Here is a 23,937-nt window from a genome sequence, read left to right as displayed (position 1 = left end):
AAGACATTTTGGAGTACTTATTATGGTATATATTAGACATATTGTCATAAAAAATGTAGGGTATTTCTTTGAAATTTTTGATGATTTTGGAATGTGAATTTTTCAAGAAATCCCAAACTTTTAGTGGAAATTTTGTTCATGTTTTGGCCTAACAGGGCCTTGTGGCCCATCTGCGGACAATTGTCAACATCTTTTTTGATGGGGAAAAAAAAAAATCCTGTTCAAAAACAAGACTGAGATTTTAAATGTACTACTGATCCCTAATAAGTGAGAGAAACTAAAAATACATTCCAAACAAAAGCCCAGGCCTCAGGAGGATATGATGCCAACAGAACCACATCATCTGCAAAAAGTAAACATGAAATTCCGAGGTCAACCAGCAAACCTTAAGGATCCTATCCATAAAAATCACAGACAGAATCGGAGATAAGTGTCAGCCCCCGGCAGAGGCCAACATGCCTTCTCCAAGTCCACAAGACATAACAACCTAAATAAAAAATCAATAGCGTACTACTTGATTTATTTTTTCTTATTCCTGCCAACAGTATGAAGGACTGTCACTTGACTACACAGAAAAACTGTTACAGTTAAAAAGAAGCGTTAAAATGTAAAATCATGTGAATGGGTGTAATTAGGACTTAAGTTCCCAGTAAAACCGGTTGAATTTGTAGTACAGTTGTTTTAAATAGAAATACTAGAGCCAAGTAATACCACGCCCCTCTGTGACGTCACACCCTCTCCTCCAGCAGAGCAGCTCTCCTTCAGTCCTCCGTCAGACCGAAGCGGAGACGGACGTAAACGGGACCTGCTACCCATTTATCACCGGGAAAACTTCTCCTACTGGGAACTACATCCTCCCCAGAGCTTAAAATACTTATTTTCGTTTCTTTTTTTTTTTAAATCTTTGACACAAATGACGAGAGAAAATACGAGGAAAAGAAGACGAAGAAGAAAGAGGCTCTCCATCAGATCACCTAACGATCACTTTACTCCGAGGGTTCAGGCGCTCAGCCAGACCGAGGTCAGTTCACTTCACCGTCAAATAAACTCTGAAGTCTCTTTTTATCTTTCAAACGTATTACTCTCCGATTTTATTTGATATGACAGCAAACCAATGTTTGTTAAAAACTTCGGCTTGACTTAAATGTAAAATCTTGCTTTTGTTTTTGTACTATCACTTTGCTATGCTGTAGATCGGATTTCTTCTAAGATTGGTACAAATTTACGCAAAACGTCGCCGTAATTACCTCTAAATGTGACGTGAACATATTAATTACTATTTTTCAAACTAATTTAGAAGAATTAAAAGCCTTTAAAACCATCTTGGCTCTGGTAAAAAAAAAATATTGATGCAGTCTTGTAATGCTCCTGTAGTTATCAGTAACTCATCCTCCAGGTTAAAGCCATGCCTCATCTGCCGGATCCCGTTCACATTATTTTCGAATTAAGCAGAAAGTGATTTAAAGACAATTATTTCCCAATATTGTGAGCTAACGTAAACAAACAATTCATGGAAAGGAATTCGGCTCAATTTAAATGAGAATTTCTTGTAGTATTTACGTGATATTGTGTTTACATAGCTCCTAATAGAAGTGTGGTGTTATTATCTCCAGTATTTCTGCAATATTCCTATAGTAACATGACTTTGAAGGCTGAAAGTAGTTGTATATGATGTTATTATGTGCATTTGCTGCTTTACAGTTAGTTTTTATCGCATTGCATGTGTGTTTTAGCTTTACTATTTTTTCAACAATATATTAATTTCCTATTGTGTTGTAATGTTCTTCAGGCAACCTGAATCAGTTAAAATTAAAGTTAAATGTATGTTTAAGTACTTTACATCTCTTTTTGAGCAGGGAATACTCTCTTTTCTAATGCTAGATGTAAAGAACAATGTGTGAATTGGAATTCAGCCCAATATAAATGACACAGATACGTTTCTATGATATTCTTATAATTACATTATTTTGGAGCTCTAAAGTCAACTACGTTTGCCACAAGGTACTCAAAATGATATTTTAAACTAAAAATTGACCAAAATTGCATTGCACAAGAGTTTCACTTCATGTAGATGGTCAATAATTCAAGCTTGCTCATTTATATTTCTATATTACCATTTTGAAGCTTTAAAGTAGAAGTATGTATCATCATTGTGTGTGTTTGCTGCATTGTAAACTCAGAGTTTAGCAGCAAAGACACATAATAATATCGTATAACAGCTCCAGAGTAATAATATAGAAAAATAAATGAGCATGCTTAGATATTAACTATCAAAACAGACTCTATATGGATTTGCATGTGCATTTTGACTCTATTCACCCTGAAAAACAAATTACATTAAAGTACTTTAAAACACAATTTTGTTCAGAAACACAATCTTTTTCAGTGCGTAATTGGATGGAGCAATGTGTGGATCTGAATTAAGGCCAGTTTAAGTGAAACATGTCAGTGGTTTCTTTGGTATTCTTAAATTTAGGCTATGTTGTTTTTGAGCGTTAGAGTCTTAGCATGTGATGCTGTTGCTGCTTATCTCTGAGTTTATGTTGTTTTTCATGTATTTTTTACTTTATTGAGCATGATTTGGCAATATTATGGTTGCCTTTAGAGGTGCAACGTTGTTCAATCAGCCTGGATCAGTGCATGTTGCAACAAAATTTATGCTGAAGTACTTTAAATTGGCATGGCGTGGATAGACATTAGATAGTCATGAGTCATTAGAGCGGCACAATGGAGGCTTCCAGGGGAAGTTAAATGTAATTGGCTACTACTTATGGTTCAAAAGGGATTTAAATTTAAATATTCTTTTAGTATACGACAATGCTGGTGTCAGAGGGTTAAAAATCAGCCATTTTAAGTAGAATCAACTCAATTTAACATATACATTTATATTATATCAACATAATTTTAACCCTCTGAGGATGGCGTTGTTGTATACAACAGCAAAATACACGTTTTAACCAAAAATGCTTTAAAAAAAAAAAAAAAAAAGCATGATTGGAATCATTAACATGTGAACTTTAACTTGGCTTAATTTAGGAATTATATAGCTGCAACATTTCTTGAATATTCCTTTATTTACATAGTTTCTGAGCTCTGACGATATAGAATATGATGTTGGAATGTGTTCTTCCTCTTTGCAGAGATATGATTAATTTTTATGTGTATTTTTGACGCTAGATTATTTCCCTGAATCTCCGGCTAGCTTACCTTGCTTGAACCAAAACTTACACTAAAGCAATTTATGTAGTCTTCTAAACCAAAAATGCATCATTTACTCACAAGGATGGCAAAACAGTTTACGATGCAATATGTTATGATATGACACGATTCGATCCAATGCAATATGTTGCACTTGATCAAAAACAGCATTATTTTATAAAGCTACAAAGGTTTAAACAGTCAGGAGAAAGTCAGGAAACTTGGGTAAATTAACATCCATTGATGATTTAGATAGAAATTCTGCTTCAATTACAGCAAAATTTACACGAGATTGGTTTAAATCCTATTTTTAACCCAATATTTGATTAATTGTTTTAACTTGGATAGGAGTTTTGTCTTATTCAAATGGTCAGTCTTATAAATATTCTGATTATTTCCATGTTTACATACTGTAGTTGCTCTGAAGTAGTAGTGTATGGTGTTATTGTGGGATTTTTCTGCATAGCACAGTGAATTTAATGAAAGTTTCTGTTCCAGTGGAGGTGTCACATTGTTTTCTGTTGTCTAAAAGTGTACTTTAACTATACGTTGTAGGGTTTGTGTGTTTTTTCATACTTGTAGTAACATCCTAAAATAGCGGGCATATTGAAGCTAAAAGCCCTTTCTCTTTTTATGAGCAATTAATCATAAAAACAAACACTGATGTTTGCAGAGTAAAATCCTGGCAGCAGATGGAGATAAAAAAATGACTGGAAATGATAATATGACAAATTAGCCCGTGTGCGCAGGCGCTTGCTCGCTCCTCCTCAGCTCTGCCAATAAGGTCATCTGATAAGCTGAAAATCCTCCCTCTCTATCAGCCGCCTCAAGGTTTAACACACAAACCACACACACATATTGTCTGACAGCCTACAGACTCTCTTTAATGAGATGGTTTTCTGCCTCTGCTCCTCTTCCTCTTCTCAATCTTCATCGTAGAGCCAGCTCTCCTTCTTCTTCTAGCTTCTCATAATCATCTTTGTTTTACCTGTTCCCCTCATCTTTTCTCACCAAAACTAACAATAGAACTCAAGCTTAAATTTAAAAACCATTCTAGCTATCTGGATGAGAGTGATCACTGTAGATGATGATTGTAAAACTGTCTTTAAGTTTTGTTTTTTTTTTCTTTTTAACAATAAAGGGACTCTGGGTAACTGGCTAAAGGACTTATGCAAGACTGGCATCAAGTTTGTGTTAATATTTTTTCTGCATATCTCCAATAATCATATCAACCTTAACCATTAGCATTTAAGTAAATATATAGCTCGCTATATGTGAACTTACAAACAGTCATGGAGACAGCAGTGTCATCAACATACGATGAACAGCCTGGATCACACCTGTAGTGTGGCCCATCAGCCGGCCATGACGGGACATGATTTTTGATCCATAGTCTAGCATGGTGCCGTCGTAAACGCATCGAACCAGGAAATGCCCTTTTATTGGCTCATCATTCCTAGGATACTGAATTTGCCCTCCAACAGACCACACCTGTCTGAATCAGTGGGTAACTTCACCCATGGTGCAAAAGTGTCAAATCAGCAAAAAGAGTCTTAATAATAGGAAAGAAAGAATCTTGACCGTGATTAACCATTCACATCAGACCACCTTTAAACTAAGGCTGGGAAATTAATCACAAATTAGATTAAATCGCAGTATAACCTGCTGCAATTTTTACATTACAGAAGTTGCAGTATTTCTTTAACTTGAAATGTGTCAGAATACTAGTTTAATAAATAATTTTTACAGCAGCAGAGATTTTATGCACATTATGCAAACATTCAAGTGTCATTTTTTTGTAATTGTTTACAGAAATCTTCCTTTTCGTGTTTTATGTGTTTTTCTTGATTAAAATGAGTGACATAAAACTGACAATCCTTAACCAAAGCAAATGACATCACATTTGTAATACGAGCAAAAATAGTTAGCTCATTCTAAATGAAACAGATGAGGCCTGGCGTTACTTCATGAAAGTCAGCTGCGATCAGCTGATAGCCAGCCTCACCTCCTCCACCCCAGCCACCTCCTTTATAGCTTAAAGCTTGTTGCACCTCCATATTCAGATTCATGCTACTATGGATTATTTGCTTTTGAAATTATTTCATTGTTTTCAATACACATGGTCTTGTTAATGGAATTATTTATTGCTTGAATTTGTCTGCATTAGATTGACATAAGAATGATCGCATATTAAAAAATCGCAATTAGATTATTTTTGCAAATTGGTCAGCCCTAATTTTAACACAGTTTCCTTTCAATTTTAGTCCAAAAGCACGATGCCCAAGGGTATTCTGGGAAAACTCTGCAGAATAAGTGCCAAATTATTCAAGTAAAACGATGATAAATACTTCAGACTGCTCCGTCTTTACAACAAGCTTCTACTGCTCAGTCATACAGTGATAGCATCTCCCTCTTTCTCTAAAACCTTTACCTCCTTCATTCCCTTGTTCACCTTTACTGCCACATCTTTTCTCTCCACAGTCTTCCTTTTAGTCCTCTCTTTCCTGGGCACGGCCTTCTCATCTGTCTCTTACGTTTCCATCCTATGCTTCCTCTCTAATTCATCCCTCTTTTTAAGTCTTTCCTCCTTTTCCTTGGTTTCTTTACATCTTCTCTGAACTCTTTACAAGCATTGATCACAGAATCTCTTCTTCTTCTTTCCTCCTCTTACTTCTTACCACAAAAAGTGACACCAAAGACCCTCTGCTTTCTCCCACAGCTCATATGGTGCTCATGTTGTTCCTTCTCCCTACGCCGTCCTTACGTCCCCTCCCCCTTGAGGCTTAGCCTGAAAAGCAGCGTGTCATCGATTCCTCTGTGAAGGTGTTTTGTAATTAAAGGACGCTCAGCAGCAACAACGCACACAAACAGGAGGAAAAAGTTCTTCAGATGATGCGAAATCCCCAAAACTACACTTTGGATATCATGAGAAGAATTTGAGTTTAAGTTTTGAAAGTTAAAAATAGAGCTTAAAGGAAGAGTTTGCAGCTTTTTTCACCATCCCTACATTTATTACATCAGTCCATTTCAGCCAGTTTATTTCATCATCCATCTATAAATGCTTTTTTACTGCCTCTCTGTGTGAAATTGAGCTGTAGGAGTTAAATCACTGCATTAAAAACACTTGATGTTGATAATGACGCTACCTGCTGCCCTAGACTCGACCTCTGAGGCGTTCAGAAGCCACTTCTCCTTTTCTCAAAGCTTCAGAAGCATCTCCTTCAGCGCGGAGGTGGACGTGGCATAAAAAACAGAGCACTTAGCGGGCTCATTTACCTGAAGATTCATCCAGAGGGGAGAGATTGGAATATTTTACTGGCGGATTTCTCAGGTGATGGAGAGTAGCGGTCAGGACGGAGCGGCGCCCCAGACTGATGAACCTGACCACACGCCAAACAGGAACATTTAAGGTCGTTTATATTTTTGTCCTGTGAAAAATATGACAATTTCACAGCCTGCAGAAATGGAGCTTCAGTTTGGCACTTACGTCGGTCTAACATGGGAGGAAATTTAAGAAAGATGTAGGATTAAGAGGCTGGCTTCCCTGGTGGGACATTTAGAGATCACATTGAAATTTCTGTATTTGAAGGCATTTTTTTCTAAATTCTCATCATTTTAGAGACATTTTCGCCTGACGTTGACGAAGCACCAGCACCTTCCTGCAGATTTCCTCCTAGAAAACACTCTACGGTGGCCCTCAGAGGACAATCATGGAACTCATGCATGATTTAATCATTCAAAAGAAATCGTTTTCAATTTGACAAGCGTCTAACAAACTACCAAGGGCGTTCATTCCCTGAAGTCTTGTTCATTTCCTCCGTCTGTCGAAGCCGCAACACCACTCAAACAGTCACACTTCCAAATGCATGCTGGGAGAAAAGCTGCAGCGCTGCAGGCCACAACAGAGTGGTTAGTTCAGTACGAGTAAACCGTAATGTGTTTCTGCCCCTGAAGAGAAGTTTGAAATGCACCCTCAGAGCTGACCTTTAATGGACTCAAAGTTTGGAGGGAGTTTTGATGTTTCGACGGAGGAATGCTGGGTAAAAGAAACCTGATAGAGTCAGGAAACTTTGAGACACCCGGAGTGTTTTTCTCCCTGGCATGGCAGACTGAATAACGACTGCAGAGCTGAGCTGTTAAGGGGTTAAAAGTCAAACTCTTGATGTTTTCTGTAACTTTTTTTGACTGAAAAAGGTGAAAGCACGGAGATGGATGGAAGCTGCAGCTTGTGGCATTGACCGAAATTTCACAGTTTTGTATTAATATTCAAGCAGTTCCTTTCCAATGAATAGCTTGAAATGGTACAAAGGTGCAATTACAATGCCATTTAGCATTAGATTGTCTTCGCAAATAATAATAATTAAAGAAAAGACCAAAGAGCCAGGTGCTGGGTCACTCACAAAGAGCTGGGCACAAAAATCCCAGAAGTAGAGCAGGATAGTGTGGACCAACTGTAGCTGGGAGACTCGCTCTACCGTTGGGGACAACAGTGGAGAAGAGTCTGGTGTTCTCTATGGAGCTGGGTCTTTAGTGTTCTCTTGAAGTAGAGAGGGACTCTGCAGATCTAATGGAGTTGATTAGTGACTTAGGGGCCTGATGCACTGGAATGACCAGGCTCCTTTAGCGTATTGGGTGTGAAGGAGTATAGAACCAGATGAGGGATTTCAGGTAAACAGAAGCAGTTTTACATACTGCTTTGTAAGAAATCATTAGAGTTTTGAATTTGATGCCAGCTGCAACTGGAAGCCAGAGTAGAGAGATGAACAGAGGAGTGACGAGCTATCTTGGGTTGGTTGAAGACCAGACGAGCTGCTGTGAGGCCTGCCAGTAATGAGTTGCAGTAGTCAGTGTGCGATACGACAAGAGCCTGTACCAGGAGCTGTGTTGCATGCTTTGTCAGGTAGGGTCTGATCTTCTTGATGTTATAGAGGGTAGATTCGCTAGACTAAGTAGCCACTGCCACATGAACCTTGAAGGTTAGCTGGTCATCGCCCAGATTCCAGGCAGACTTCAGTCGTTTTCACGCCTGATAACTCAAATTGCAACAAGTCTGTGGCGCTGTCATCCCACACAAAGAGCAGAAAAGGAGACATAGAAGACTAGAAATCCATCCTTTCCCGCCAGTCTTTTTTTCCACATAAACAATCAAAGAACCAATCAAATTTACGCTGTCTTTGGGTTTCTGCTTTTGCATTGGGGCATTACAAGCAGGCAGTGAGTTGCCCAGCATTTTGTTCTTTACATGAGATGAATAAATCAGCACCAATAGATAAAGGTGAGCCAACGGGACTATGACAGGTAGCTATGGCTACACAGATGCCAAGTGAGGTGCCCACATGTATTTGAGTGTATTAAATCACACAAAAATCCGTAAATCATCATACCTTATGCTACTTCCTCTCTTTGGTTTAGAAGTTGGTCCGCTGTCATTTCACACCTCAATCAAACCGCAGCAGGGTTTGTTTGGATCGAACAGAGACCCCCCCAGAGTGCGTGTGAGCTTTCACACCACTCCAAACGAACCAGACTATCCGGGATAACAGACCAGGCTCAGTCTTGGACAGGTTGAACTGAAGATGACGTTCATTGATCCATTTAGAAATACCAGCAAAGCAGGTGAAAGTGAAAGTGGTCTATTGTCTGCATAGCAGCGACACAAAAACGGCAAGAAGTGTGAGCAGGTGATTGCACCAAATGAGCACTTACCCATGAGGCACCCCTGTTGATAAGCTTTGAGGTTTGGACACTCCTCCCTCTGTTCTAAAAGATCCCCCTTTGAGGTAAGACTTAAACCACTGGACCCTAAGATACCAAAGTGAGACAGTATGGAGAGGAGGGTTTGATGGTTTATTGTGTCGGTAGGTCCCTTATTGAACTGAAACAGAGGAAATCATCATTCTGAGCTGATACTACTATTGATTATTGATGTTGATATATAATCTGAGTGCAGCGCTATCACCATTTTCACTGTTTCCATGTTTGTAGTTTACATCTTAAACAGGTAGGTGTATACAGACTGAGCTCTCTCTTGTGCCCTCTAGAGGTACTGCATGTCATGTACATGTAAATATATGTACAAGAAAGCTGTTGATGCAGCTGAGATCTGTGAATGCAAGGTGACAAAGCAAGCCTCAACCAATAATTCTTCTTTTTCTAACTGAATTTAAACATCCTTCAACTTAAAAGGGATTGGATTTCAAAGGTTTTATCTGAGTCTTTAATGTAAAAACGGAGCAGATCTTGGCTCCGTTTGCTCTGAAGATGAACATTAAGATGTGTTGAATCAGCTAAGAAGCCTTTCAAGTTGATTTTGTTTCATTTTCTTCAGCTAATGGCTGAGAATCCGGAATCTTTAGATGGTTTGATCTTGTGTTAGTAATGTTTTTGCGCTTTGATTTCCGTCTTTGATGAAAGATTTCTTCCTGTCTGAATGCATGAGGAGCTCCTTCTATAGATAGAAATGTTCTATACTTTTAAAGTTTTACTCATGCAGGTCACATCCTCCGCACCGTAATCTGCTCATTTTAAAAGATGGAGAAGTGATAAACTCTGCGCCAGCATACGGCAGCTGGAAACGGTTATTATAGCAGCATTCATCCAGGGATTAGGACCGGCCGACTCGCGGCTAATTAAACTCTCGACTCCCCGGTGTCCTCGTCCTGACTGAAATGAGTTCATAACGCAACATATTTCACCAGCTTCGATATTAATGCACAAGTGGGGGAGAAAATGTTGAGCCTGAAGCATTTTTCTCTTTTACATCCCCTGAAAGCTCCTTTTTAAGTGTTTCCTCTCCCTCTGTAAAATTTCCCAGCTAACATGAAATAAAGTCGAGTAAAATGGAGTTCATCCCCCTTGATGCTGCACAAACTTTGTGTTTTCCTTCTGTATACTCGGAGTCTTTTCAGGGTGCATGAAGGGTATCACAGCCTTGTTAACTTTGCAAATGCTTCCATCAGCTTTCCTGCTGAAATCCTTGGATGCTTTTGGAAAACCGTGAGCTTCCCGGGGTTCAGCTTGGATCTGCAGTTTGCTCTGATCTGAATCTCCCGCTGTTTCCCCGTTTCATCCAGCAGTGTCCTCCAATCCTGCATTCTCTTCGTTACCCGTCTGTTCCTGTCAGATCTGTCCTCACCTCCTGCTGCATGCAGGGACGTTCTCCTCGTTTTTATATCAAAGCCGGCGGCGGCGGCGGCTTTGTCTGCCGGCTTGTTATTGATTGCAGAATCGCTCCGGCCTCCTGCTGAGCGCTCATTTTCCAGCGGGAGGAGGGGGTTTATCGACGGGGCGACAAGAGCAGGAAAATGAAGTGTCACCTCGGAGGAGTTTGCTTTCAGTGCGAGCTCCCAGGTGAGCAGATGCTGTTAAGCAAGAACCGCTCTGTCTCCGCTGCATGTTTGGCATGACAGAGAGCACCGCAAGGAGAAACTGCACAGAAATCTAAACTTTCGGTGCAGATTTAAAGCATAAGAGAGAAAATATCTGCTCAGTTTTTCCTTTCAAGAGCCAAGAGTTTGAAAGAACGCAGCAGAAGCCTAAAAATAGAGCAACTTTGTCTTTTTGTTTAAGAAATCTAAGCTATAAGGAACAGTGAAGGTGACCCAAGAAAAAGACAAAGTAAAAGTGCAAAGTGAACTTTCTCTTTCAGATGTTTGTAGAGAAAATGAGATTGAATTTGCTCTTTGGTGACCATGTTTTCTGCCGTAATCTCTTTTCTAAATAGACAAACAAACATGCGAAGTGTTTGTTGTTGTAAATAATTCAGAGACTTTTAAAAATGGGGTTTCCTAACCAAGATTTTCTGTTTGAAAGCTGATTTCTTTTCCATATTTATGAGTCGTAAGCAGCTTTGTGCAAACTTGCAAAATAAAGCAGACTTTTGACAGAAAATTTGTCAAATAAGAAAGAAAATGTCACACAATATACAAATAAAAATCCAACCAAAAGTGAAACTTTCCAGTGGTTTCTCTTCCTCCTTGTCTAAGAAGAACAAAGCTGCAGTTCCTTATTGAATGTACTGAGAATGTTTTATTTTTGCTGATCTTAAGATTGATGAGAGCAGTCAAATGTCACTTCCTGTTCTTTAGAGAGTCATTGCCCACCCTTTGGTGAGAACTGAGAATGTAATGGCAGATTAGAAAACACATAGGGTGGTGAGATTGAGTTGCAAAATTTGAATCAATGCAGACTAGGGATGCACAATATTAGCCGCCCAAACAGTTGGCACCCGAATAACAGGTTGGCCCACAGGCCTGGTCAAATGCTCGGTCTAAGCTGTAACCCAGCCACCCACCACTAGCAGCCACTGTTGCTACAATCTGCTATAAGCAACCACTAACTCCTACAGCTTTGATAGCATCTCTTATTAACAGCTTGGTTTAGCAATATTTACCACTAGGCATGTTATACTCACTTATAACTAAAATACGGAGCAACATTTAGCTCAGGAATGAGGAAGAGTTTGAAAAGAGGTTTAAAGCCTGTAGGTGCTAGCATTGCTAATGTTAGTCACATTCTGCATACGGCTTTGTATTGTTACTATGCGAAAACTTTGGATTGTGTGGTTTGTTTGTAGATGTTTTTACTTGACTTTAGTCCGCTAAGTGCAGTTAAATTTTGCATTTAATTAAATGAGTTATTATAGGCCTAGCAACATGGAAGCCTGCAGACTCCTGCAAACTTCTGCAGACTTGGACTTGTACACGGGGCGATGGGTTTGCTGAGCGAGACAGTGTGGCATTCCTGGTATCTGAGTCTTTTAGTACTTGATCGTTGGCTTGGCCCCGGAAAAACCCAGAGAATTGACCCTCCCATTTGTGATTTATGATGATATCAACGTGTGTTGGTTCATTAGCATTGGTGCTAGCATCCTGGCTAACAGTTAATTCTTATTATTGGCTCTGATGGTGAAGGTGTTTAATTGTGCCACTATTCAACCTTTTTCACCACTGTTTCAGTCATATTTACCACTCAAATCAGCCACTTTTCATCAATACTACAAATTTTTTCTCAATTTTCCCCCGTTTTACACACATTTAGCCACTTTTTAACCCTTTTTCTGTCATTTTTGCTACTTTTGGCCTATTGTTGCCTCTTTTAACCAATTTTTGCCACTTTTTAACCCCTTTTCACCACTTTTTCTGTTGTTTTTGCCCATTTAAACATGTTTTGCCTCTTTTAACCAACTTTTGCCTGTTAACACTTTTTCCACTTTAACCAATTCATGCCGATTTAACCCAGTATTGCCCCTTTAATCCTAATTCAGCTATTCTGCTGCATTTAAGCCTTTTTGCCATTTTTTGAACCCCCTGCCACCACTTATTATTCCATTTTTTTGCTGATTTTAATTGCATTTCACTCCATCTTACACCTATTTTTGCCACTTGTAACCCATTTTCACCCTTTTTTCTGCCAGTTTTGACAATTTTTCATCAATTTTTGCAAGTTATCTTTCATGTATTCTGCATCCATTAACCCATGTTTGCCACTTTCATCACATTTTTATTCTGTTTTAAGGAAAGGGGTTCACATTTTGAAGGCTATATACTACGGCATAATTGAATTAATGTTGCTTCGATAAGGGTGGTTGTTATTCGGTTAAAAATAAATAAAATATTGATATCACAGCTTAAATTTGCAATGGACCATGATTTCCTAACTTCCATGGGCCCCTATATGGCTGCAAACTTGGCATTTTTGATGATCAAAGATGGCACCATTACTGAGCATGTATTTTACTGAAAATCAGCTGATAACAATTATTTTCCAGTCAATCAGGGCATCTATAATTTGTCTCCTCCGTCTATTGCCTTGCTGTTTTTAATGACAACAAACACCTGCATCTGTGTTTAATGTGAACATTCAGCCACATGCATTTGAGCTCTAATTAAGATGCTAATTAAAAGGAATTAACATGGCAGCGTTGACAGCATATGCTGCTTTAATCAGATTAAACTGTCATAATTAGTGTACAGATGCAGATGTAGCTGCCATCCACCTCCTGCAGGAATAATAAAGTCTGATGTGACTGAAGGGAACAGCGTTTTGCTGCAAAAACAGCTTCTCTCTGCAGCTTTAATCAGATCACGGTCCTCCGCTGACTTTGTGTTTTCATACATAAATTGAATCACAGCTCGGATCTTGGAGGGAAATTGGAGACTTTGTTGACATAAGCAGAGATGTAAACGGTCAAAACACAGAGCAGAGAGGAAGAAAAGGCCCGGAGAAGAGACAATGATCAGTTCTCTGGAGGACAACAATCATCATTTATGTCGAATAATGACAAATAATTTATAAGTTTGCATCTCTGTCTGATTGGTCTTCCCTTTTTTGCTCATACAAGGACAAAACCAAAGCCAGTTCAAACATGTTTCCACTCAGTTTGTTTACATTCAGTTAGAAAAAGTCCATTTATTGTGCTAGTTGGACAACAGCTGGACTTTTTAACTGCACGCATGTTCATCTAACTGATATACCAGGGTGAATTCCTTGGGATTGGGCTATACACCAAGATACCATCTTTGGAGATTGATATGCTTTTGCATGTAAACACCTTTATCAGACTCAGACCAGACCAGGTGTTCTGAGCATGCTCCACAGTTTCTGTGCCAGGCTTTGACCCTGAAGTGGATGGGCAGGGACTCTTACCTACTGATAGTAGTAGAGTAGAGACGGGTTCCAAACCGTTACCGATATAGCACCGGCACCAACACATCTGACACCTACCAGATCAATCTCATTAATCAGATTTAGGTATTTTCTTTAGGTACCACTAAGCCAAAGACACTAAACATTGAAAGGGAAACAAACAGCAAAAATACGTTAAAACTGACAAAAAGAGGGAGCAAAAAAAGCAGCAAGATTGGGGAGGAGCAGCAAGAAAGGTTTAAAAGTGGCAGAAATGGTGGACGAAATGGAATAAAAGCGTCAAAAAATTGTAAAAATAAGTATAGAGTGGAAAAATCAGTTGGACAAAAGTGGCATATAATGGTGGAAAAAAGCAAAATTTGGTTAAAAGTAGTGAGAAATGGGGAAATTGTCAAAATGGGTTAAAATTGGAAAAAAGGTTACAGAATGGGCATCGGACGGCAAGAGCAGGTTGAGAGAAGTAGCAAAAATGGCAAAAAAAAAAGTGGCAAAAATGGTGAACGAAATGGGATAAAAGTATCAAAAAGTTGTAAACATAAGTGTAAAGTGCCAAAACAATGGCAACAATGTAATAAAAGTGTCAAAACAGATGGAGAAAAGTGGTATGAAATGGCGAAAAATAGCAAAAAATGCATCAAACTGGCAAAATGGTGAACAAATGCGATTAAAGTGTCAAACAGTTGTAAAAATAAGTATAAAGTGGCAAAACAGTTGGAGAAAAATGGCATATAACGGCAAAAAGCAGCAAAAATGGCAGAAAAGTGGCAAAATTGGGGGAAGAACAGCAAAAATGGCTTAAAACTGGCAAATAATGGACAGAATGGGATAAAAGTGTCAAAAAGTTGTAAAAATACGTGTAGAAAAAATGGACATTGAGTGTAAAAACAGTTTGAGAAAAGTTGCCTAAAATAGCAGAAAACAGCAAAAAAACGGTTTCAAGTGCCAAAAATGGGGAAAAGTGGCAAAAAGGTTTAAAATATGCAAAAAAGTGACAGAGAGGGAAACAAACAGCAAAAATACATTAAAACTGGCAAAAAGAAGTAGCAAAAAATGGCAGAAAAGCAGCAAGATTGGGGAGGAGCAGCAATAAAGGTTTAAAAGTGGCAGAAATGGTGGACGAAATGGGATAAACGCATCAAAAAGTTGTAAAATTAAGTATAATGTGGAAAAAACAGTTGGAGAAAAGTGGCATATAATGGTGGAAAAAAGCAAAATTTGGTTAAAAGTGGTGAGAAACTGGGAAATTGTCAAAATGGGTTAAAATTGGAAAAAAAAAGTTGCAGAAAGGGCAACAAACGGCAAGAGCAGGTTGAAAGAAAGTGGCAAAATTTGGGGAAGAGCAGCAAAAATAGTTAAAAACTGGAAAAATGGAGGGCATAATGGAATGAAAGTGTCAAAAATTTGTAAAAATAAGTATACACTTGCAGAACAATGGGAAAAATGGACATTGAGTGGCAAAACATTTGGAGAAAAGTGGCATGAACAATGACATATAACAACAAAAATTGGTTACGAGTTGCAGAAAAAAAAGGGGGAAAGTGTCAAAAGAGGTTAAAATTGGCAAAAAATGCTACAGAAAGGGCATTAAACAGCAAAAATAGGTTGAAAAATGTAGCAAAAAAATGGCAAAATTGGGGAAAGAGCAGCAAACATGTATAAAGCAGCAAAACTATGGCAAAAATTTGCATTTAGTGGAAATAGAGTTGGAGAAAAGTGGTATCAAATGAAGAAAATCAGCAAAAATTAGTTTAAAGTGGCAAAAATGGGGCAAAAGTGGCAAAAAGACGTTGCGAGAAAAGGCGGAAATTGTGTTGAAAAATTGTTATAAAGTGGCACGGATGCATATTCCCAACATTAGAATCCAAAAATACTTTGACACACTTTTCAGATCCAAAAATTAAATTAGTGTTAGCAAGGACACCAGCACCATTTCAGCAAATCCATCACACATTGATTGATGCCATCAGTGAATCACAACTGTGGAGAGCCCATTCTCTGGGTTTTTCCGGGGCTCAGCCAATTCTGTGGTTGGCCCTGTTTACAGCTACTGTACCTGAATATATTTAGGACTAAAACGCCCAACTGTGTCTGCACTTTTATTGTGGTAGGGTGCGATGTACCGTCAGGTCTGGACTTGTCATGTTACAGCGCCACTTAAATCACCTCTGCTTAGGAAAGTGCAGTAGAATAATAACCAGGGACATGCATCATCATTGACACATCAGTGCATCAAAATCAATCCAATCGAATTAAATGATATTGTACATTTTCTTAAAGGATCTCGGACCTTACATTGAGTACCAGTGGTGTCGGTTAATTTGCTTCTATCAATAAATCAGTTCTCCCCCAGAGTGTTTATATTTAGGGGCAGGAATAGTTGTTCAGTTAAATTGCTGTATTGATCTATGACTGTTGCTTGACTTAAATGTGCATGTAAACACACTGATTGATTTTAGGAAGTCCATTAAAAAAGAGAAATTTGCAGAAAAGTCTGAGGAAAAAGAATGCTTATTTTCACAACAGCAGCTTTAACACCTTTTGAAACCCCCGCCTTATTGCCAAACATTGCTGGTCGACCTCACTAATGCTCTTTTTTCTTGAATGGGTGCAAATCCCTGCAGCTGGGTCTGTAATGCTTTTGAAAAGGCTGAAACTAGAGAAGAGGAGTGGGGCAGATTTATGTCTCAAGTTTTGGAATAACTTCTTTAACAAAATCCAAAAGAAGTGGAGCTCAGAAACTCTACATTGATTTATCTTTAGGTTTGTATTTTCTACATTTCCTCTTTATTCTTTGCAGGCATTTTTCTCTCACTGTCACTCAGAAGTGAAATTCTGTTTTCCTCCGTTTCTTCATGCTTTTCGATTTTCCCTCTCCTTCAATCACATCTTTTTCCTCTGCTCAACACTCATGGTCTTTGCATTGATTTAGAAAAACTCTCTCTCAGCCAGCAGTCATTCTTCTCTAGCCACAGCCTTCATATCGACTTCCTTCAAAAATGCAGTGACATTTTATCAACCGTATTTTCCACTTAAGCAGCTCTGACCCTTCCATCCTTTAACTGTGCTACTGATCTAGAAAATTAAGCTTCCAGCAGCTGCTTTGCCTCGTGAAGTCTCTAGATTTGATTATCGGCCGAGCGCCTGAATGCAGATGTGTTTAAAAATGGTCTCTGAAATCCTTTGTCTGTTCCCCGTCCAGATGAGAAGCTGCCAATGAGAGGATGCCACAGTGAGACCTGGCCATGGCTGCCCATCGAATCATCCGAGTGACGAACAACAACCTCATCCTGCCTCGCTGTAAATCTGAGGGGACGCTCATAGATCTCAGCGAAGGGGTCACTGGAGCCAGTCTCAGTGATGTTAAAGGTCTGTTTTACTCAAATCATCCATTATTTCTCATCTAAATGACAAAAATGTGCTCTGAAAGGTCCTGATTTTTAAGGTTTACCTTATTTTCTCTTGAAAGATTATTGTGCTGTTCGTTTTTTGTGACTTACATTCCTCATTTATTATCCGGTCTTTGTTTTTTTTCACTTCACTGGTTGCACTTCATTCCAGCTGTGCTTACATGCTCCATATACGCTAATGAGGTGAACTAAAAATAGTAAATTATGCATTAAATTATGCAGTCCAACTGCTGGGATGTTTACCTAGTGGTATGGAAAAAATGCATTAAGAAGGATGGAGAAGAAGATTGAGGCTGCTTCTTTCTTCTGCTCTTAAATTAAGCCCTAGGTATTAAATTGAACTGCAGCTCTATTTTGAGACAAACCGTTATGTCTGCTCTTTAGTCCCATCACCTCGTTAGTGCAATTGGTCCATTATGTCTGAGTGTGATGACGGGATAAGCTCTGTTAATAGCAGTATTTTGAGTAATCAGCCAGCCAGTGATTAAGTGCACTTATCTAAAGTGAGGCCAGGACAGGAGCGGAGATACTTTACAATCAGAACATGAAAAAGATCATGTTTAAACTGGGATAGTGTACAGGCAACATATTGAGTTTTTAATATATATATATCTCTATATTTTCAAATGAGTTGAGGAGTTGATGAAAGAGAAATTGATCTCTTTTTGATACCTCAATACCTAGCTCAATTGACTGTGCATACTCCATTCTATGCATTGATTTATTTATCTTACTACTCAATTGGCGATGTGTCTGTCTGTTTTGATTTGCACACCACACTGTTGCTTCAGTTGTCCCCGAAACTTCTCAGAAGACTTCTCGGGTGTACTGGTTCGAAACTGGTGCCATGGAAAAACTATAAACATGTACATATTTTCCATAAAATCCCCAAATTTTGCAACACTTCATAATACCATTAACCTGTGGGATGTCTGAGTTGGAAATGATGTCACACTTGAGTTAAATATGTTCCATTTGCTACAAGCTTGTTTATTTTAATAAAAGAAGGAGTTTTAACTATACTTCTACAGAATGCAATCAGAGAGAGAAAACCCAGAGATGAGTAAATAGTAGATTTACACTGTTAGATGCTCCGCTGTCCACAGCATCAAACAGCATTCTCCTAATCCTACCAAATATTGATTTAAACTTATAAAATGTGACTGTCTTTAGCATAACAGGGCCAGAACACTGACTTACAGCTGACATTGATCATCATAATATCGTTAAGTATCCTGAACTAGCTAATGTTAGCCAGTTAGCACTTACCTTTGCCTTAATAATAAGTAATTTTTTGTCCAAATGTAAATGCATTAAACTGCCAATACTTTTGTAGACTTTTATGTGGTGGCGCTGTAAGGAGAAAGATACCAGTATGTTAACATCACTGAAGCTAATTTTTGGGTTGGACTTTACTGATTATAGTGATTTAAATAGTGTCCCTCTTCTGTATCACACTTGAACATGACAAAAACTTGAATATCTGTTTTTCTGTGGTTGTTAGACGATAAAGACACACATTTTATTAATAAGACTGAGAATAAATCACCCACTGCCTAGTAGCTGCTACTGTCTTAAGCTTTTTGGACAGGCTTTAAGGTGTGTCCAAACTATGGCCTGGGGACCAAATGCAGCCTGTGGTATGTTTAGGATGCAGCAAATTCTAAAAATACAATGAAATATGGCCAACATTATAACAGAAAGCTTGTGCTTGATTGTGTTGTTCCTCTTAGTTTCAGCAAAAAGTGGTGCAACTATGCTAACTCTGTAAACAAACATTTTAACAAGAAGAATTTTTAAATTTTTTTTTCTTTTTAGTGACTAAATTGAGACAACTCTGTAAATGGTAAATATATTGAAAACCAAAGAATGATTTCTTGATTTACAACACCATGATGGCTTACGGCAGCAAATAGCAGTGACAATGGCGTTCCAGGGGTGGAACCAGTGGTAGCCAGAGCTGACCAGGGCCCCTGAAATTAGATTGGCCTCCCCAAAATCCTTAAAATGATTGTCTATTTGCCTTGCAACTGGCTACTTAGCATATCTTAACCTACATCAGATTGGTTATTAGCTTTAAGGTGAGTTATATGAAAGTGGCCCCACCATTGTTATATCTTTTGTATGTGGCCCTCAAAAGAAAAAAGTTTGGATACTGGTGCTAGAGTCCACAAAGTACCAGTTACAGGATCAAAATCCAATCTTAGTGCATGTAATCTTAGGGCATGTCTTCGTCCACTCTCTGTCCTCATATTTTCTGTTCCTCTAGCTTAAAAAGGGCAAAATTCCCCCAAAATAATAATTAAAAAAAAGACTGGAGACCAGTGTTGGCTGTCTAGGATTTCTATTTTTGTTGCTGTGGTATCAAACAGTTTTCAATGTGGTTCAATTTTACTAAAATCATATCTAAGTTTATAATTCTGGTGTTGTGACAACCATTAGTTATGTTTTTTACAGCTTGGTTTATCCTCGTTCAGCTTAAAAATATGAAAATATCATTTTCGGACCATGTCTGCCAGCGACAGTGTCTGATATTTCTTTTCTTTTTCAGTGCCTTCTCCCAGTGCCTTACGGCTGGACACGTCAGCCTCCTATGGAGCTGCACAGGAAGTGGTTGCCATCAAGGATTATTGCCCAAGCAGCTTCACGACGCTGAAGTTCTCCAAAGGAGACCACCTCTATGTGCTGGACACGTCAGGAGGAGAGTGGTGGTACGCCCACAACAACACAGAGATGGGCTACATCCCAGCCGCCTACGTCCAGCCGGTCAACTTCAGGAACTCCTGTCTCAGTGACAGTGGGATGATTGACAGTCTAGGGGAAGGGTACGAGGATGGGTCGAGGGAATTTGGAGGTTTAGGGGAGTGGACGGGGTTGACACCAAAGCCATCCCTGAATTACATCAACAGTCCCGCCTCTGTGAACCCCTTTGTCCACTCGGTAGATCAAAACTGTAAAGACATTGGTGTCAGGAACTCTGATCTTATTCTCTTTGATGCTTTAGCATCTCCATCATCATGCTCCAACTTTAACACCAACACAATCATGACCAACGGGTTCAGTAGCTGCCACATCAACAGTACCACCCCCGCCAGCCCAAACCAAGAGATTCAACCAAACCTCCACAGAGATAACCCATTTTTCAGGAGTAAACGCTCCCACAGTCTCTCAGAGCTCTCCGTCCTCCAAGCGCAGTCGAATCCAACCTTACCCTCTTCTGGATTCTTCACAGGCCTTAAGGCTCCCTTACCGGAGCAGTTTCAGAGCAGAGAGGACTTCAGGACTGCATGGTTGAACCACAGAAAGCTGGCAAGGTCCTGCCATGATCTCGACTCCCTTGGCCAGAGTCTTGGTTGGGGCCAGACTCAACCGGTGGAGACGAATATCGTGTGCAGGTTGGACAGTAACGGAGGAGTTGTTCAGATTCCAGACACCCACATCAGCGCCCACATCCCTGAAGGCCACGTCAGCAATGGAGACTACCAGCAAATCTCGATGAAGGCTTTACTGGACCCTCCATTGGAGCTCAACACAGACCAGTGCTCCACTGTGAGTCCTGTGGTGGAGATAAAGCTCAGCAACATGGAGATTAAGTCTTTTATCACGCTGGAGATGAAGGTGTCGGTAAATATCAAGACGGAGAGCTGCCATACTGCAGAGATACTTTGTGTCCGAAGTGACTGCAAAGAAGGGCCATACACGCCTATTCCTAATGCGTACATCTATAAGGATACAGTCCAGGTGCAACTGGATAGTCTGGAACCTTGTATGTACGTGGCGGTTGTGGTTCAGTCCCAGTACACCAGCCACCATACGACTGTCTGGGATCATGTTCAAAGGAAAGTAACCTTAGGAGTCTACGGACCGAAGCACATCCACCCTTCCTTTAAGACAGTTGTAGCCATGTTTGGGCATGACTGCGCCCCAAAGACCTTGTTGGTAAACGAGGTTGGCAAACAGGCGAGCACTACTCCACCCGTAGCACTCCAGCTTTGGGGGAAGCACCAGTTTGTGTTGGGATACCCTCAGGATCTCCAAGTGGGATTGTACTCCAACATGTCCAACTACCAGGTAAAATCCTCCGAGGGTGCCGTGATTCAGGGATTCCAGCTCAAACTGGGGAAGGTTAGCCGGCTCCTGTACATGATCACATCTCACAACCCCAACAGCATCTCAGACTTCACTCTCAGGGTCCAAATCAAGGACGCCCTGGACTGTATCCTCACTCAGTTCTGCGTCCAGACTCCGCCGCCCCCACCAAAGACCGGAGCAAGGATTACAGGTCAGAGGAGGTTTTTAAAAAAGAAAGAGGTGGATAAGATTGTTCTGTCGCCACTTGCCGTCACTTCTAAATACCCAAAGTTTCAGGACCGGTGCATCACCAACCTTAAATTTGGCAAATTAATCAAAACGGTGATCAGGCAGCACAAGAGCACGTACCTGTTGGAATACAAAAAAGGGGATGTTATTGCTTTACTCAGCGAGGAGAAAATCAAACTACGAGGGCAGCTGCGGACCAAAGAGTGGTACATTGGATACTATCAGGGCAAGATGGGTCTTGTCCATGCCAAGAACGTTTTGGTTCTGGGTAAAGTCAAGCCCATTTATTGGTGTGGGCCGGACTTAACGACCACCATGTTACTGGAACAGATCCTGAAGCCTTGTAAGTTTCTAACATACATTTACGCAACAGTGAGGACGGTTTTGATGGAGAACGTGGGCAACTGGAGGGCGTTTGCAGATGCCCTGGGGTATGGGAATTTACCACTGAATTATTTTTGTCGGACCGAGCTGGACAATGAGCCGGAGAAGGTGGCATCGGTTCTGGAGAAACTCAAGGAGGAGTGTACGAACATGGAGAATAAGGAGAGGAAGTCCTTCCAGAGGGAACTCATGATGGTAAAAAAAACCTTTTTATCATGTTTAGATTATTTCCATGGCTTTTTTTTTCAAATTTAGGATGCCTGGATATATGCGCTTGCAACAAAAATGACATCTACTCTTCTCCAGTCAGTCCAAATCTTGAGCATTCTAAGAAAGGCTTACAAGGAAAATGGTTTGAAGACTCTCTACAGGTGCTCTGAAGTAGCCGTAAGTCTTGGCCTTATTCAGTCACAAACTGTAACACTCAACCTTTTTTCCCCAAAGGGAGAAACTAGAAAACCTACCTGTATGCTCTGTGACCATTCAAGTGTTGTTTTCCCTGCTGAAAAAGCACAAGAGGAAGTGTAGAAGAAAAGCCACTTTGGCTGTATCTGGTTGCCTTTTAACAGAAATTCCCTCAGACATAAATAGCCCGTGAAAGGTGGAGTACTTGCTCTTACTTGTGGAGTAAATTAAAGGTTTTAGCTTAAAAGCAGAGCGGATACACCTCAGAGGACACAGATGCTCATTTCTCCACCTTTTGTTAATGTTTCTAGGTTGAGCTTCAATCAATTAACCAAATAATTTAGATCATACAGCCAAAAAACACAACCGTTGTTGTTGTCATGACACCAGGAATACAAAGCAATGGAAATATTTACAAGGATGCAATTTAAAGGAACAGTTTGTAGAATTTCTGCACTTAAATCAAATGTATGAAAACATAATTTCTTTGTGAGGCTGACTCCAGACTAGATGATTCTAAGCCAGATTTCAGACCACATTTACCCCCTTCAGTGATCAAGGGGCATGACCTGATTAGAGGCTTGTTGCAACTGACTATTGGTCCAAATAATCCTCAAATGTGTGGTGTCGGTGCGAGTAATTGAAGCTCCCGGTTCAGTCAGAGCCTCCCCGATCACAAACCTTCAATACTGAACATGTTTGATATCTGTTTCCAGCAGATTCCCTTTATAATCAATGGGATTGAACAGACTGAAGACCTGAAGTTTTATGCTTTTACATCAACTATACCTTCTTGTCAGCCAGGATTTCACTCTCATTCTTCAGATTTCAAAGCCAGAAAATCCTTCGTTTTTATAGTTAATACAGGACATGTGTTGTCATAGCGACACATCATATTCCTTCGATAATCCTGTGTTAATCACCATAGATTGTATTATGAGTTAACACAGCAAGCATGTCGCTCCATACTACTTCCTGTCTGTTTTTGAATTCATCTCTCAGACTGTAGTGTCCGTTCCAGACTGATAACAAACATTTCCAAATCCATCAGGTGCTTAACCATAACCATACTGAACAGAAATGGCATTTGGCCAGTTATTGGTATCCACATAAGGAAGGGTAGGGAATCACTTCCTGTTTTCCAGCTGCTGCTGTGGGGCTTTGTGTCGTTTCTCATGCTGATAGAGCTAGGGATAAATTGTTTATTTTCCTTCATATTTTAAACAAAAATTACTACTTTTGCCACATTAAGTACTTTTGTACGTCATAATAAATGCATATCGATTCCAAATATCAGTTATCACTCTCATGAATTGCTAATAATAGGTATCAACCATTAAAAACCATAACTGGTCAACGCCTACTTCTTATTCAACTATTTTTCTTGTCTTTAAACTTTGTTATTCCAAAATGTAATGTTAATATCTCTGCAGATATCAATAAATCACATCAGGGGAGGGCCCATTCTCTGGGTTTTTCAGGGGCCCAGCCACATCTGTGGGCAGGCCTGGTTACAGTACTTGTCATAAAGTTGCTGTAATAGCGTACGCTTGTACAAATTCCCAGGACACACCAT

General features: G+C 39.7%; 1 protein-coding gene across 3 annotated transcripts in view; it reads left to right on the top strand.

The window, feature by feature from the left end:
* The window catches only part of LOC121506167 (SH3 domain-binding protein 4-A-like), a 90,167-nt gene that overhangs the window by 46,092 nt on the left and 20,138 nt on the right, over positions 1-23,937 (top strand). For 2 of the 3 annotated variants that reach the window (XM_041781806.1, XM_041781804.1), the window contains exons 3-4: positions 17,045-17,211; positions 19,804-22,151. In XM_041781806.1, the coding sequence (XP_041637740.1) occupies positions 17,088-17,211; positions 19,804-22,151 (2,472 nt within the window). In that variant the 5' untranslated portion in view covers positions 17,045-17,087. Of the gene's footprint in view, positions 1-839; positions 1,022-17,044; positions 17,212-19,803; positions 22,152-23,937 lie in introns of those variants that run through there. The other variant, XM_041781805.1, reaches the window with a different exon arrangement.

Source organism: Cheilinus undulatus, linkage group 24 (assembly GCF_018320785.1).
Source record: "Cheilinus undulatus linkage group 24, ASM1832078v1, whole genome shotgun sequence".
NCBI lineage: Eukaryota > Metazoa > Chordata > Actinopteri > Labriformes > Labridae > Cheilinus > Cheilinus undulatus.
This window is presented reverse-complemented; position numbering and strand designations above follow the sequence as displayed.